Source organism: Polyodon spathula, chromosome 11 (assembly GCF_017654505.1).
Source record: "Polyodon spathula isolate WHYD16114869_AA chromosome 11, ASM1765450v1, whole genome shotgun sequence".
Lineage (NCBI taxonomy): Eukaryota > Metazoa > Chordata > Actinopteri > Acipenseriformes > Polyodontidae > Polyodon > Polyodon spathula.
In genome coordinates this window covers 4,740,903-4,758,123 of record NC_054544.1, presented here as the reverse complement: position 1 = coordinate 4,758,123, position 17,221 = coordinate 4,740,903, and the positions used below count along the sequence as shown (strand labels likewise).

General features: G+C 46.3%; 2 protein-coding genes across 2 annotated transcripts; both read left to right on the top strand.

The window, feature by feature from the left end:
* Positions 1-1,357: 1,357 nt before the first annotated feature.
* On the top strand, positions 1,358-4,157 carry LOC121322767 (gamma-crystallin S). The gene is made up of 3 exons (XM_041263052.1): positions 1,358-1,464; positions 2,305-2,547; positions 3,672-4,157. The coding sequence occupies exons 1-3, from the start codon at positions 1,447-1,449 to the stop codon at positions 3,942-3,944; spliced, it is 534 nt and encodes a 177-aa protein (XP_041118986.1). The 5' UTR covers positions 1,358-1,446; the 3' UTR covers positions 3,945-4,157.
* Positions 4,158-8,072: 3,915 nt separating this feature from the next.
* Positions 8,073-16,933, top strand: LOC121322768 (ras-related protein Rab-5B-like). Its single transcript, XM_041263053.1, has 6 exons — positions 8,073-8,210; positions 11,896-12,153; positions 12,793-12,944; positions 13,780-13,902; positions 14,128-14,221; positions 14,453-16,933. The coding sequence occupies exons 2-6, from the start codon at positions 11,994-11,996 to the stop codon at positions 14,563-14,565; spliced, it is 642 nt and encodes a 213-aa protein (XP_041118987.1). The 5' UTR covers positions 8,073-8,210; positions 11,896-11,993; the 3' UTR covers positions 14,566-16,933.
* Positions 16,934-17,221: the final 288 nt, after the last annotated feature.

Genomic DNA, 17,221 nt, shown 5'->3' with positions numbered 1-17,221 from the left:
GTAGGAGGAGTGGCAAACACTGTTGCAGCAGCAAAGGTCATTCAAAATGATCTAGACAAGATTCAGAACTGGGCAGACACATGGCAAATGACATTTAATAGAGAAAAGTGTAAGGTACTGCACGCAGGAAATAAAAATGTACATTATAAATATCATATGGGAGATATTGAAATTGGAGAAGGAATCTATGAAAAAGACCTAGGAGTTTTTGTTGACTCAGAAATGTCTTCATCTAGGCAATGTGGGGAAGCTATAAAAAAGGCTAACAAGATACTCGGATACATTGTGAAAAGTGTTGAATTTAAATCAAGGGAAGTAATGTTAAAACTGTACAATGCACTTGTAAGACCTCATCTTGAATATTGTGTGCAGTTCTGGTCACCTCGCTATAAAAAAGATATTGCTGCTCTAGAAAGAGTGCAAAGAAGAGCGACCAGAATTATTCCGGGTTTAAAAGGCATGTCATATGCAGACAGGCTAAAAGAATTGAATCTGTTCAGTCTTGAACAAAGAAGACTACGTGGCGACCTAATTCAAGCATTCAAAATTCTAAAAGGTATTGACAGTGTCGACGCAAGGGACTTTTTCAGCCTGAAAAAAGAAACAAGGACCAGGGGTCACAAATGGAGTTTAGAAAAAGGGGCATTCAGAACAGAAAATAGGAGACGCTTTTTTACACAGAGAATTGTGAGGGTCTGGAATCAACTGCCCAGTAATGTTGTTGAAGCTGACACCCTGGGATCCTTCAAGAAGCTGCTTGATGAGATTTTGGGATCAATAAGCTACTAACAACCAAACGAGCAAGATGGGCCGAATGGCCTCCTCTCGTTTGTAAACTTTCTTATGTTCTTATGTTCTTAAACTCCAGCCCTAAACATGGTGTGTGGTTCCCAACTCTGAGATCTATTAATGTTAATGCAAATTCCAAAGAGTTCTACAGAGTAACATTTTATCAAGTTTGTGCTATCAAGTTGCAGTCCCATTACTCTTCGTGGTCCAAGACATCCACCCTCTACACAGTCTCCACCCCCCCCCCCCCCCCCCCCCCCCCCCGTTCTTCTTGATTCTCTATTGTTTTTCTGTGTTGAGAATTGGCTGAGTAGGGCTCAATTTTGCACATTCACTACAATAAATTCAATAATCCAGCATTTTCCCCCCCCACCAGACTTGGCAATGATCTTGGCGTGCAGTGGGGGGATTCAGCAAGGCCAGCACAGTGACAATGGGAGCTCGCACTGCACTGCCTTTATTTCAAAATCCTGCTTTGCTTTTCTGGAAAACCTGACTAGCGTTAGAATCACTGACTCAATTTTTGGATCTGATTTTCATGACAAAGCGATTCTCTTTCTTTATAAAACCCAGCAGGGTATAAAAGGGCTAGAGCTTGGATTTGACTTCACCAGCATAACCACAACAGCCTTCAGAGATAGTAGCAAAACAGCCACTATGTCAAAGATGGGCAAGGTAAGTCTGACACTCGCAGTCTATTATTATTATTATTATTATTATTATTATTATTATTATTATTATTATTACTATTATTACTGCTTTTTTATTAATATGATTTAATCGCTATCTTTAAAACATAATGACATCCTCTCATAAAGAAAGGTTCTAAGTTAATATGTACAGTTATTATTAGTTGACCCCCGTCTCATGAGCAAGAGGACTGCGAAGAGAAGTGTGAAACATGAAGATGCTCTTGTACCAAAAGAGACAGCTGTGCATATTCTAATAAATCATGCTTCAATAAAAATAAACACAGTAAATAATAAAATCAGGTGTTTAATTTGTCTTTTGGTTTATAATACATTAAAAACAGATTCATTGCCATGTCTCCGCTGCTTGTTTTCATGCAGTCGCTCACTTGGAATTGGTGTGTTAACCAGACCCAATGCTTTTGGAAGCTGGCACTTCAGAGCAGTGTGTTAATATTATTATAACAATTATTTGAGGAAGTCGTTCCTGCGGAACTGAAGTCCCAGTGTCCCTGTTGAATTAACCCATTTGCTGCAATGCGTTGTGTCAGAAGGCTGTGGTGAACATCATATTGTATTGTCTGGTCAGTACTTGTTGATTGTGAGCTAGTTTCAGAAATGTGCAGAGTCAGCTAGTGTCTGAATGGCTGAGGAGAACAGGTATTGACTTATCTAGTAGGATAAACAGAAAACGCAGTGGTTGCATTGGTGGTGTTGTCTTCTTTGTTTCTTTTTTCATTACCCACTTGGACCGAGCACTCATCTATGTCCTCGAGCGCACTGGCCAATGTGTTTTACTGCTGTAATACCCGTATCCTCTTTCCAGATTGTGTTCTACGAAGACAAGAACTTCCAGGGTCGCCGTTACGAGTGTGACAGCGACTCCTCGGACTTCCACACCTACCTGAGCCGCTGCAACTCCATCCGTGTGGAAAGCGGGGCCTGGGTGGCGTACGAGCGCCCCAACTTCATGGGATACCAATACGTGCTGACCCGCGGGGAGTACCCCGAATACATACGCTGGATGGGCCTCAACGACAGGCTCGGCTCCTGCAAGATGATCCACTTTGTAAGTGTCTGACGCACACCTGAACCTACTGTCCTTCTGTCTGTACAACCTCCACACAGTGCATTTCAATCACGAGACGATGTGCACTCCTCCCACACCTGCTGGAGTCAATGCCATGTCGTGTTAGGGCTGTGATTAGGGCTGACAATGACCCAATCCCATGTTAGGTACTGGTCCTGATAAAGCAGCCAGGCAGTGTATACTATAGATTAATACAAAACTAGATGATCTGAATTGCCAGTGTAAAGGGGAGGGTCGTGTCTTGCACTACTGGCATTAGGGGTGTAATGATTTATTTATTGATAAATTATGATACTTTACTTGATAAATTATAATATAGGTATGTAGACCAAAAGCACACAAAGCTATAGTGCACCGTAGTTCACAAAATGGTTGGTATGAATACATAAGGCGCATTGTTTTATTTACCTTCTGCTCACCTGTTGATGAAATTTTGTAAGCTCATACTATTTTTATTATCTAACCTTGGCATTTAATGTCATAGCAATTAAATAATATAAAAATAAAAATAAAAAACATGTCAAAACATTTGAATTTACTATTAAGTTTCATTTTGCAGGTCACTATCTGCACAAACTATTAAATTAAAATAAAAATTTAACAAAAAAACATCTGGCATTTCACACTGGTGTCATGTGAACCACCAAATTAGTTGATTTTAAAACATGAAGAATTTGAAAGAAATTTGATGAAATAAGGCTTTAATCTCAGTTATTTTAGAAGCAGCAGGTGTATCATTTATATTTAAGCATAAACTACAAAACTACATCATGACCTTAGCTGAAAATACAGCAGTGTACTCGCACTGTGTTAAGTTAGTGCTTCACAATGAACATACAGCCTCTCCTGAGCTAAAGTCCTGCTCAGTCTGAACTGACCTTTGAAATCCATGTTGGAGCATCACATGTATGGTATCTATCAGACTGCATAGCTGCATCATGACATTAGTGTATCTTTACACCCTTCCCAGTGGTACTGCTGAACAGAGCACTGCGTGTTGCACTAGGGCTCATGAGCTAAAAACACTGATCTAGGGGACAATGCTAAACTACTGACAGCCTGAGCCTCACTGATGAACCCTTCCCTTCCCCTCTCTTCCACAGACCAGAGGAAGCCAGTACAAGATCCAGCTGTACGACAAGGGTGACTTCGCAGGCCAGGTCTTCGAGGCCACGGAGGACTGCCCCTCGGTTATGGACCAGTTCCGAACCCGCGAGGTCCACTCCTGCAAGGTTCTGGAGGGCTTCTGGGTGTTCTTCGAGCATCCCAACTACAGGGGCCGTCAGTACCTGCTGGAGAAGGGGGAGTACCACAAGCCTGTGGACTGGGGTGCCGTGTGCCCCACCGTGCAGTCCTTCCGTCGACTCACCGAGTGACTGCAGCAGCACGACTCTGCCACAGCCCAGCTGAAATAAAACCACCGGCAAGCACCCCCCATTGAGCTGGGTCTTCAGGCTCTGTATATACCCCTGGAGAATCCTGAGGGAAACACACCGGGGCACACTGGGGTTAATCCTCCCATTGACAAGTAGGAACACAACAATGACTTGTCCTCTAACTTCCACAGGAAAAATAAATAAATAAATAAATAAAAATAAGCTTTTGTATTTTTTTTTTTACTCCTTAATCTCTTGATTGTTAATAAAGTACATTTTGGATAATTTAAAAGCACACCAGTAATAAAATAACATACTGTGTAACTTGTACATGGGAAAAAAAAAAAAAAAAAAAATTAAAATCTCCTGTGGGTCACATTTTCTCTTGGCAATACATTTGATAGACTGCCCTGTCTTGCTGGGTGTCTAACTGATGCCTCCTTTTTGAAATAGGGTTTTTACTGGGTATTTATACCCATGTCCTAGAACAAGATCAGGTTCACTGTGCTATAGTCTCTTGTATATATTTACCTTCTTTGTATGGCACCAGTCAGTCGATACTGGTGTAGTGTTAGAAAGTGGTACATTGTCAGAATGTGGTATGTGGACCAAAACTTGACCCGTGTAACAGCAGAAAATGGTACACTGTCAATGCTGCGATTGGCTACTGCACAAATCGCTACAAAACAAACTGTAGTTCACCCACAAAATCGTCTACCTTTACAATTTTAGATAATGTGTTGCTCTTCAGTAATTATATTATATATAATATATATCTATATATATTATATATAATATATATATATATATATAAGAAATTCCAGATTTGAGCGGTATATCGTACCCCTTTCCAGAACTGCTGCTTCTTGCTGTTAAAGCTCCTTTGTCCGCGCCTCTCCTCGCACAGCATAACTACGATTGCAAGACAAAAATAATATTACATAAATGATCAACACACTTAAAATAATGCAGCTGCTTCTATCAACAGCATCATGTGATTTAAATACTACTAACACAATCTATTTGTACAATTCAAACAGACTGCTACTGGAGACATGTGCTTACATTGCTCTGAGATTAATTACTCTCCCCTCCGCCAGTTGGGCACAGATTGGCGGTTTTCCAGCCAAATTTGACTTTTTACTTTAAAACACCTAGTGGGTAAATATTGTCTTGCCTTTTTTGTGCTGATTTTGCTATTTTTACTGCGCATGTTTTTTTTCATCTATTTCTTTTGAATATGAAGTCGTCATCAATGCAGGACTTCAATCACCACAATGCCCTGCACACTCTATATACCACGCCCCCCACCCCCTCCCATCAATGCAGGACTTCAATCACCACAATGCCCTGCACACTCTATATACCACGCACCCCACCCCCTCCCATCAGTGCAGGACTTCAATCACCACAATGCCCTGCACACTCTATATACCACGCCCCCCACCCCCTCCCATCAGTGCAGGACTTCAATCACCACAATGCCCTGCAATCACTCTATATACCACGCCCCCCCCCCCTCCCATCAGTGCAGGACTTCAATCACCACAATGCCCTGCACACTCTATATACCACGCCCCCCGCCCCCTCCCATCAGTGCAGGACTTCAATCACCACAATGCCCTGCACACTCTATATACCACGCACCCCACCCCCTCCCATCAGTGCAGGACTTCAATCACCACAATGCCCTGCACACTCTATATACCACGCCCCCCCCCCCCCCCCATCCCCCCCAGGACTTCAATCACCACAATGCCCCCGCCCCCCCCCCCCTCCCATCAGTGCAGGACTTCAATCACCACAATGCCCTGCATACTCTATATACCACGCACCCCACCCCCTCCCATCAGTGCAGGACTTCAATCACCACAATGCCCTGCATACTCTATATACCACGCACCCCCCCCCCCATCAGTTGCAGGATTTCAATCACCACCAATGCCTGCACATCTCTATATACCACGCCAAACCCCACCCCCTCCCATCAGTGCAGGACTTCAATCACCACAATGCCCTGCATACTCTATATACCACGCACCCCACCCCCTCCCATCAGTGCAGGACTTCAATCACCACAATGCCCTGCACACTCTATATACCACGCCCCCCCCCCCCCATCAGTGCAGGACTTCAATCACCACAATGCCCTGCATACTCTATATACCACGCACCCCACCCCCTCCCATCAGTGCAGGACTTCAATCACCACAATGCCCTGCATACTCTATATACCACGCCCCCCCCCCCCCCCCCCCCCCCAGGACCCCAATCACCACAATGCCCTGCATACTCTATATACCACGCACCCCACCCCCTCCCATCAGTGCAGGACTTCAATCACCACAATGCCCTGCACACTCTATATACCACGCACCCCCAATGCCATCAGTGCCCCCCCCCCCCCCACCCCCCCACCCCCCCCCATCAGTGCAGGACCTTCCCTAGTCACGTCAAGTGCAACGTTGACTGTATATCCCACGTTACTTCAATCACCACAATGCCCTGCATACTCTATATACCACGCACCCCCCCCCTCCATCAGTGCAGGACTTCAATCACACAATGCCCTATACTTATATACCACGCACCCACACCCCCCATCAGTGCAGGACCGGACGTACAATCACCACAATGCCCTGCATACTCTATATACCACGCACCCCACCCCCTCCCATCAGTGCAGGACTTCAATCACCACAATGCCCTGCACACTCTATATACCACGCACCCCACCCCCTCCCATCAGTGCAGGACTTCAATCACCACAATGCCCTGCATACTCTATATACCACGCACCCCACCCCCTCCCATCAGTGCAGGACTTCAATCACCACAATGCCCTGCACACTCTATATACCACGCACCCCACCCCCTCCCATCAGTGCATCACCACAATGCCCTGCACACTCTATATACCACGCACCCCACCCCCTCCCATCAGTGCAGGACTTCAATCACCACAATGCCCTGCATACTCTATATACCACGCACCCCACCCCCTCCCATCAGTGCAGGACTTCAATCACCACAATGCCCTGCATACTCTATATACCACGCACCCCACCCCCTCCCATCAGTGCAGGACTTCAATCACCACAATGCCCTGCATACTCTATATACCACGCACCCCACCCCCTCCCATCAGTGCAGGACTTCAATCACCACAATGCCCTGCACACTCTATATACCACGCACCCCACCCCCTCCCATCAGTGCAGGACTTCAATCACCACAATGCCCTGCACACTCTATATACCACGCACCCCACCCCCTCCCATCAGTGCAGGACTTCAATCACCACAATGCCCTGCATACTCTATATACCACGCACCCCACCCCCTCCCATCAGTGCAGGACTTCAATCACCACAATGCCCTGCACACTCTATATACCACGCCCCCCGCCCCCTCCCATCAGTGCAGGACTTCAATCACCACAATGCCCTGCATACTCTATATACCACGCACCCCACCCCCTCCCATCAGTGCAGGACTTCAATCACCACAATGCCCTGCACACTCTATATACCACGCCCCCCGCCCCCTCCCATCAGTGCAGGACTTCAATCACCACAATGCCCTGCACACTCTATATACCACGCACCCCACCCCCTCCCATCAGTGCAGGACTTCAATCACCACAATGCCCTGCACACTCTATATACCACGCCCCCCCCCCATCCCATGGGGCGTACCTGTGTTCTGAAGCTCAGCCTCCAATAAGATGACAGATAAACACAAATGCTCACACTTGCATTTTAACTCATCACATAAGAAACAGCAAATCTTGAACTGAAAACTGTGTGAAAAAACTCTCTGATATTATTTGGATATATATATTTATATATATATTATCATATATATATATATATATATATATATATATATATATATATATATATATATATATAGTTTATATATATATGAATATGTACTTATCTGTGTTATTTGTGTGTTTAAAATAAACATGTAGCACGAATGTATGCTTTTGTAATATATATTTAAGTCTTAAATGTAAGTATACGTTTTTTGGCTGGTTTAAAAAACACAACTTGGCTACTTTTTGGCTGGTTACTTGTAAAATGTGTCGGGGCGTAGCAAAGCAAAAACAATCTGGCACCACCTGTGCTGACTAGTGCGGCTGCGCGACTGTGCAGGAAGTAGGAGTTGGAATCGTACAGCTGACATACCGAACAAAAAATAACAACAGCCCGCTACATAACAGATCGAGGAGAGGATTTAGATTTTATTATCCCGACACCAGGTAATTCACTCTTCATGTTTATGCCAGAGGAGCCCTGTAGCCTGTCATCCACGGCACAGGGCCGTTCGGGACCGGCCGTTGTGTTCAGAAATTTCCCCGACTATGGGCGCAGTGTAGCCGAGCTCAACTGAGACCCCCAAAAATATTTTGGGGTTGGCTGCGTTGCGAGGCTGGCTGACGCCTTTTTGTATTGCCATTTAAATGCAAACCTAGCTAGATGCTGCGTTCCCATTGCGATGAAACGTGGCTCGTAATTATGATTAGAATCGGGTGTTTTATGTAGGTGCCTTTCTGTCTGACTCACACTTTGTGCTTGCTACTGAAATAAATACTTGTGGTCGGTGTTGTTGGTATTACTACCAGACTGTGGCTTCTTATTGCGATTCATAGACAGCCTCATCGTGTCCCTGTCACAGTGTTATTGGCGGTGCAATTATTCAGTTCTGTACTGAAGCTTTCCCTCTGGTTCAGGCAGCTTTCCATGTTCACCAAGGCGGCTTAATGTGCTTATCCGTACATACACCTGCACGCCTTTGAGGAATCTCGTCCAGTATTACATGGGTTGCACTGCAGTGTAGAAATATTTCAAAGCTTACACCCTTAATATACGTGTAGCAGTGGGCAGTTATTAAACTATCTGGATCACGTCCTCAATTCACCCTGCCCCTGGTAGGATCATGTGCTTCTTTTAAAGCTGTGCTGAACGGTACTGTTTTTCATTCTTGTTATTGCACAAGCTCGGTAATAAAATGCGAGGCCTGCCTGTTATTTGTTTGCCTGACGGATTTATTTTCATTTCGTTCGATAGGGTATTAAAAGGTAACATAACAATGTTTTGGCCAGTGTCTTCATAAGTGTAATGTGAAACGTTTATATGTGTGACTTAGTTACTTATTCCAAGTTTCACTGTATGGCCTCTGATTGTGTGTTCTTGGAGTTCTGGTGAGGTACAATAGCGGCACATCTCAGGCTGTATGTCAGTGATCTGTTGACTTGCTTTGTCTCAGTTTAGTGCTGACCATCTACCTCATCATTTATAAAGCTAAGGCAGGCAGCCAATCCTAAAATAGGTGCCCAGTCTCTTCTGGGGCTTTCCAACCCAACTTGCCTTCTGTCCTCATTCTTGTCTCTGTCTGATGTGTGTGGTGCCAGTGAGGGGAGTCTGTCTGTCTGCTGATGTGTGTGGTGCCAGTGAGGGGAGTCTGTCTGTCTGCTGATGTGTGTGGTGCCAGTGAGGGGAGTCTGTCTGTCTGCTGATGTGTGTGGTGCCAGTGAGGGGAGTCTGTCTGTCTGTCTGATGTGTGTGGTGCCAGTGAGGGGAGTCTGTCTGTCTGCTGATGTGTGTGGTGCCAGTGAGGGGAGTCTGTCTGTCTGCTGATGTGTGTGGTGCCAGTGAGGGGAGTCTGTCTGTCTGCTGATGTGTGTGGTGCCAGTGAGGGGAGTCTGTCTGTCTGTCTGATGTGTGTGGTGCCTGTGAGGGTGGTCTGTCTGTCTGCTGATGTGAGGGGAGTCTGTCTGTCTGCTGATGTGAGGGGAGTCTGTCTGTCTGTCTGATGTGTGTGGTGCCAGTGAGGGGAGTCTGTCTCTCTGCTGATGTGAGGGGAGTCTGTCTGTCTGTCTGTCTGATGTGTGTGGTGCCAGTGGTGCCAGTGAGGGGAGTCTGTCTGTCTGCTGATGTGAGGGGAGCCTGTCTGTCTGTCTGATGTGTGTGGTGCCTGTGAGGGGAGTCTGTCTGTCTGTCTGTCTGATTTGTGTGTGTGGTGCCTGCGAGTGGAGTCTCTGTGTGTGTGTGTGGTGCCTGTGAGTGGAGTGTCTGTGTGTGTGTGTGTGTGTGTGTGTGGTGCCTGCGAGTTGTGTGTGTGTGTGTGTGTGTGTGTGTGTGTGGTGTCTTCGAGGGGAGTCTGTCTTTCTGATGTGTGTGGTGCCTGTGAGGGGAGTCTGTCTGATGTGTATGTGTGTGTGTGTGGTGCCTGCAAGTGGAGTCTGTCTAGTATGTGTGTGTGTGGGTGTGGTGCCTGTGAGGGGAGTCTGTCTAGTGTGTGTGGGTGTGGTGCCTTCGAGGAGAGTCTGTCTGTCTGTCTGATGTGTGTGGTGCCTGTGAGGGGAGTGTGTGGTGCAGGACACTCCACCTGTGACAGGGGACACAGACTGATGACTGTGTGGTGTGTGTGGTGCACCACGCCGTGCACGCTCGTGGAGCCTGTCTTGTGTGTGTGTGTGTGTGTGTGTGTGTGTGTGTGTGTGTGGTGCGTGCGTGCGAGTGGAGCCTGTCTGATGTGTGTGTGTGTGTGTGTGTGTGGTGCCTGTGAGGGGAGTCTGTCTGATGTGTGTGTGTGTGTGTGTGTGTGTGTGTGTGTGCGTGCGTGCGAGTGGAGCCTGTCTGATGTGTGTGTGTGTGTGTGTGTGGTGCCTGTGAGGGGAGTCTGTCTGATATGTGTGTGTGGTTCCTGCGAGTGGAGTCTGTCTGTCTGATGTGTGTAGTGCCTGTGATGGGCAAGGCACTGCCTGTGGTTTTCCAGTGTTGTAACTGGGCTCAGTAACGGTCTGTAGAGAAAGCTGCTGATTCATGTGGAGGGGTGACTTCTGCTTTAACTCTGCTTCCAGTGCTGATCTGTGAGGAGGCCGCTGCCACTCGGGAGCTGAACTTCCTCTCCAAAATAAGCAACTGCAGAATCTCTTGGCAAACACACGAGAGACTGCATCTGGCTGATTAAAAAAAAAACCAAAACAAAAAAAAAAAAACAAAACAAATACATTTCTCTTCACTGCTAGAGCAGACAATATGTATACTTTTAGGGTCTTTTCTAGAGATGTTTGTTTATAGATTTTAGCTGGCAGTCTTCATAGAAAATCTGGACTTGACGTTACCATAACACTTTGGGATTTATAAAATAGACCCCCTCCAGTCCCGTCAGAGAAAAGGAATACTCTGAAATGAGCCTTTTCAGAAAGAAAGAAGAGTGACGTCAGAACGTTTCAAATCTAGGAAGGGATTGCTGGATGAGATGCCTTTAAACACTTTCCTGTTACAGGCTGACAGAACACATTCGTGTACACTTCACCACATCCTGTGCTGTCAGTATCAGAGCAAAATGTTTTACAACATAATCCCTATTGTTTGAGATTTGGATATCATTATCCAAACTCCTTCCTTCCCTTAATCAGAACAGGTGAAGCCTTGTTTCCAGCTTGCTGACCCGCACCTGGCAGCAGCTAGCACAGTAGCAGGGCACCCTGTTGGTCCGTTAGGTTTGTGATGACACCTTTATGATTATCTCCCAAAGTGTGGTCTCTCAGTGCTCAGTCACATGACTGCAGCAGACTAGCTTCCATCCACACTGCACAGAGCAGACATCTCAGGGGCGCCAGGGCTCAGTGTGATAGTGTTCATCCAGGGGCCTGAGGGACTGCTGGCCTCTGGCAGTGTGTCTGTCTGTCACAGCACAGGGCTGGGTGCAGCAAGTTTAGGATACTGAAATGCTGTTGTAAGAGGCACATTTATCTGACTGCCCTAGAGTGTGAACCTGACAAGTGTCATTTTTGTGTTATAATGAGGGCTGTTCTGTTACTTTGCATTTGACTGTCCCTTTAACATTCTTCACAAAATAAATCCCCAGTAATGTTAGTTTACTTTCACATCTTTTTTTATTTTTATACATTTTTTAACATGCCTTTCTTGTTTTAGGAGTTGAGAGAGCTGTGAGCTGCCCCCCCCAACCCTGTCCTGCACAGCGCCCCCACCAGAAGACCCGCAGAGAGGCCCGTTCCCCACAACGCTGCTCAATGGCCAGCAGAGGGAGTGCCCGGCCCAACGGCCTGGGCCAGACCAAGATCTGCCAGTTCAAACTGGTTCTGCTGGGAGATATGGCGGTGGGCAAGTCCAGCCTAGTGCTTCGATTCGTCAAGGGGCAGTTTGACGAGTTCCAGGAGACCACGATAGGGGGTGAGAGGACACAGGCTAGGGGACACAGACAGGGACAGAGATAGACTCACACAGGGACATGCAGAAACTCTCAGCAACAAATATGCATTGGACCCGTTGAGGAATCCAGAGTGTAGTAAGTGATGGTTGCAGACCTGCAATCTGGTCAAGGAAGCAAGCGCTGCTCGTCTTATATCTGAAAGGAAGCAAGCGCTGCTTGTTTGTTATTCTTTCCTTATTTAGTGACTTGGTGTGGTGAAGGATACCTTGCAGACGCAGGCAGGCACTCACACTATACAGTAGGGCCGTGGAGCTGGTAAGGAATGAGAGGGTTTACCCAACAAGAGAGTGATTTATTTATATATATGAATGAGTGGGAAAATTATTAATTTACTAAAAACGTTTGCAGAAGGACAAGGAAAACTAAATTGTTTTATAAAAATGTGGAAACCGTTATTCAGTTACTTAAATAAAAGATGACGTGCTGAGTTGTTAGGATGGCCCCCTCCATATTTCATGATTTGATCATTCATGAATACAGTTAAATCACGGTTGGGTCCCGGTGACACTAAATTATGAGGTAGTCTGTCTTCACAGTGTAAGTGAGACGGTCTAACAAGGAGGGAGCTCTGCAGCTGATTGTCCCCTTGCTCCCCGCAGCGGCGTTCCTGGCACAGTCTGTGTGTCTGGACGACACAACAGTGAAGTTTGAGATCTGGGACACGGCGGGGCAGGAGAGATACCACAGCCTGGCGCCCATGTACTACAGAGGAGCGCAGGCTGCCATTGTGGTGTTCGACATCACCAAACCGGTGTGTGCACGAACACTCACTACTGCCACCCCCAGCTCTGTACTGTCACAACACACAAACACTCACTACTGCTACCTGCAGCTCTGTACTGTCACAACACACAAACACTCACCACTGCCACCTGCAGCTCTGTACTGTCACAACACACAAACACTCACTACTGCCACCTGCAGCTCTGTACTGTCACAACACACAAACACTCACTACTGCCACCTGCAGCTCTGTACTGTCACAACACACAAACACTCACTACTGCCACCTGCAGCTCTGTACTGTCACAACACACAAACACTCACTACTGCCACCTGCAGCTCTGTACTGTCACAACACACAAACACTCACTACTGCCACCTGCAGCTCTGTACTGTCACAACACACAAACACTCACTACTGCCACCTGCAGCTCTGTACTGTCACAACACACAAACACTCACTACTGCCACCTGCAGCTCTGTACTGTCACAACACACAAACACTCACTACTGCCACCTGCAGCTCTGTACTGTCACAACACACAAACACTCACTACTGCCACCTGCAGCTCTGTACTGTCACAACACACACTCACCACTGCCACCTGCAGCTCTGTACTGTCAGAACACACAAACACTCACTACTGCCACCTGCAGCTTTGTACTGTCACAACACACAAACACTCACCACTGCCACCTGCAGCTCTGTACTGTCACAACACACAAACACTCACTACTGCCACCTGTAGCTCTACTGTCAGAACACATGAACACTCACTACAGATACTACTGTACACAACCTAGAGATTATTGCCTCTAGTCCCTCACAGTTTATGATGCTGGTCCTTTGCTGACCCCCGTAGGAGACGTTTGAGCGTGCAAAGGCCTGGGTGAAGGAGCTGCAGAGACAGGCCAGCCCCAACATCGTCATCGCACTGGCTGGGAACAAGTCTGACCTGGCAGAGAGGCGCATGGTGGAGTATGAGGTGTGAGATACAGCGGGATAGGAGCACTACAGTGCACAATATTAGAGTAACTCAGTATTATATCTGCTAGCATATGACTTGGCAGGGAGATGCACAGGACAGTACATAGCATGTTTCTGGCTCTGTTGCTAATGCCATTCCTCTGAAGTGTGGTAGGCTAGTTTGCAGGTGGCCTGTACCAGCAGTCCCTGCTCCTCACACTGTGTCTCTCCCTCCTGTTCCCAGGAGGCTCAGACGTACGCCGAGGACACAGGGCTGCTCTTCATGGAGACTTCAGCCAAGACTGCCATGAACGTCAATGAGCTGTTCCTGGCCATCGGTGAGTCTGTACACAGATACACACACGCAGAGATACGCGCGTGCACACACACACACACACACACACACACACACACACACACACACACACACACACACACACATATATACACACATGCAGAGATACACGCACACACAGAGACTTGCACATATACACGCACAGATACGCACGCACACAGATACACACGCACACGCACAGATACACGCAAATAAAATATTCCTTTATTTACAGCAAAGAAGATGCCAAAGACGGACACTCAGAATCCGACACACGCTGCCAGACATCGAGGGGTTAACCTGCAAGACACAGAGGCACAGTCCAGAAGGGGGTGCTGTGGCAATTAAACAATGTCATCGTGGGAGACCCCAGTCACAAGCCTGCCTTCTCTTTCCAGTTTCATTTGAACCCAAAAGAAAGACTTGGTGAAATAGTGAGTGTTAAGAATCAGAAGACTGCGAGCGAGAGAGGGGGTTTATGTAACTGGCACTAATATATAGTAGTTTATGATTTGTTTTTTTATAAATAATCTTTCTGATCCTTATGTAAGATTGAGCATTTCAGTACAGACACACAGATGGAGAGCGACGCACACAACGGTAAAGCTTGAGCCTCGCTTTATTACAGAGACTGCAGTAGGGGTTCCATTGCACAGCAAACAGCACCACCCTTGGTTCTTCTGTGAGCGTCATTACACAAACCCGAGCTGGGACTGATGCGCCAGTCTCTGGTGGGTCTAACTAAGCTCATAGGTAATAGGAAATATGCAGACCGCTATGCCTTGATTCCACAGACAAAATCAACAGCGTTTGGTTCCAGACCCTTACCCTGTGCAGCTTGGATCCAGTTTGTTTTAAACCCTGAACCACGCTTTTGTCCAGGCACGGAGGAAACAAGGCATTAGTTCCATCCCAGAATCTGTTTTTGCTTTGGCTTGGGAGTTTTACTTTGTGCACAGCGACTCCCCATGGCTGCACGTTGTAATTGCAGTTCTCCCTGGTAGCTGTTTCTGCTCTGCAAAGGATTATAAAGGAAAATTCTCCAGTCTGGTCTCCTTGCCCACTGGGTTTAACAGCCCAGTCCAGAGCTCAGAGCTTGGTGTTGAATACGAAGGACAGGTGTGTGTGGTTTTAATCAGATTACAAGTGTATGAGTGACATTAAACAGCAGCCCTTATCAGTTCAGTATTCACTCCTAACCTGCATGGCAATGCAAGCTACTCGTCAATATATTTGGATATGTGTAGATTAGCATAAGCCTGATTAGCATCAAATCTCTGAAGTGTTGTAAAGAATAACCAGTTCAGCCTGGACTGACTGTCAGCTAACGGTTTGAAACTGGGTCCTAGAGTGTGCAAGATTAAAGTTAGAGAAAAGAAGTGTGCAATACTGTAGTCGAGTAACATTCATGGGCTACTCCCAAGCCTTGTTCATTTTAATATGCAGCTGAACTGCATGGCCTTAGTTTTACTATTGTGGGTATTGGTTAGAGTTGAGGGGACTGGGAGGGAGGCAGGTAATGTGGTCTAGAGGTTAGCACTGGGGGACTGGGAGAACTATGTGTTTCAGCTATTGAGTTTTTATTGATTTCTTTTCAAGACAACCCTCCTTTGTTCTCGTGGCAGTAAATGGGAACCAATTAAAAGAGGACGTTCCTCACTATTTGAAGTCTTCCTTATGCTGTATGAATCTCTGTCTAGTGGTTTTAGAAAAACAATCGAAAGCCTGGTCTTGCAAACGGAACTGCTGTGAAAGCGGGCGATGTGTTGTTAGCTGTAATAACAATGGGTACTGTGTGTGTGAATTGTCACATGGCAGGAGGAGGAGGGCGAAAGTGTAAATGTATGTACTGTATGAGTCTACTACCAGGTTTAATTTATTCTGATGATTAAAATGCAGTTTAATATTCATGAAACTGTTCTAGACTGTTATCTGGCTTCTTTAACAAATACCAAACTTTTCAAAATTCATCCAGCCACATGATTTGAAACTTTGCGAGGAGAGGGACCAGCTCCTAAACTACAGCATTAGAATATGCTGGTGTCCTGAGGTTCCTCCAATAAAAAGAAAAAAGGGATGAGGGTAGATGTGAAGCACAGACTTTACTCCCCCTTCTGCAATTCATTTATGTTTTCAAGTCTCTCGCTGCTGGAGAACACAGACCCTGGAGCTCTGTGATAAGGGAGAGGGAGGGGGAGGGGGAGGGGGGGCACAGTTACTGGAACGGCATATGCTTTACTCCCCTTTTCAGCAATTCATTTCTGTTTTCCTTGTGTCTCGATGCTGGAGAGGGAGGACCCTGGAGCTCTGTGATAAGCAGAGAAGTGCTCCTGGTGATTCAGGACTGCCCTTGTGTTCCTCGTTCAAGGCTTGGGCACATTTCTGTCAGGTTACAGTAAAAGAAGTCCCCATTCCCAGCTGGTTGTATTGTACTGCAGGCTACTGTACTGAGAGCAGCCACCTGCAGTCCTGTTAACCCCTCACTGTTTCTCACTATTGTTCAATATCTGTACAAAGAAGAACAATAATGTAAATACCTGACGAGTGAGCAGGTTACTCGTAATCAGTGCTGTTTCCCTTTCACTCAGTCTGGATCGTGTTATTAAGCAGCTTCAAAAGTTGTTTAGCCTGTTCCTATTTACTGTAACAAAATGTATTAAAAACCCTATGCACTGTTTTTTGCTTTTTCTTAATTAAAGCCGATCTTATATCCTAACACAACGCTTTCCTTGACCTTTCTTTCTCCCAGACTGGATTTGGATTTTAAAGAAGTGTCAACTGCTAGAGACCCCTGGTGGTTATTATTGGATTCCCATCCTCTGGGTTACAGAAAACGTACCGTGATTCTACTCACTTGCACCTAGCAGCTTCTGCATCCCTGCAGCAGTACACAGTACCTGCCTTGCTTCAATGATCTGTTCAGAACCTAAGAATTGCTAACCAGGCCAGGAGAGCTCACAAACCAAAAAGCAGAATGTTCCCAGGTACTGACTGACCTGGCTCA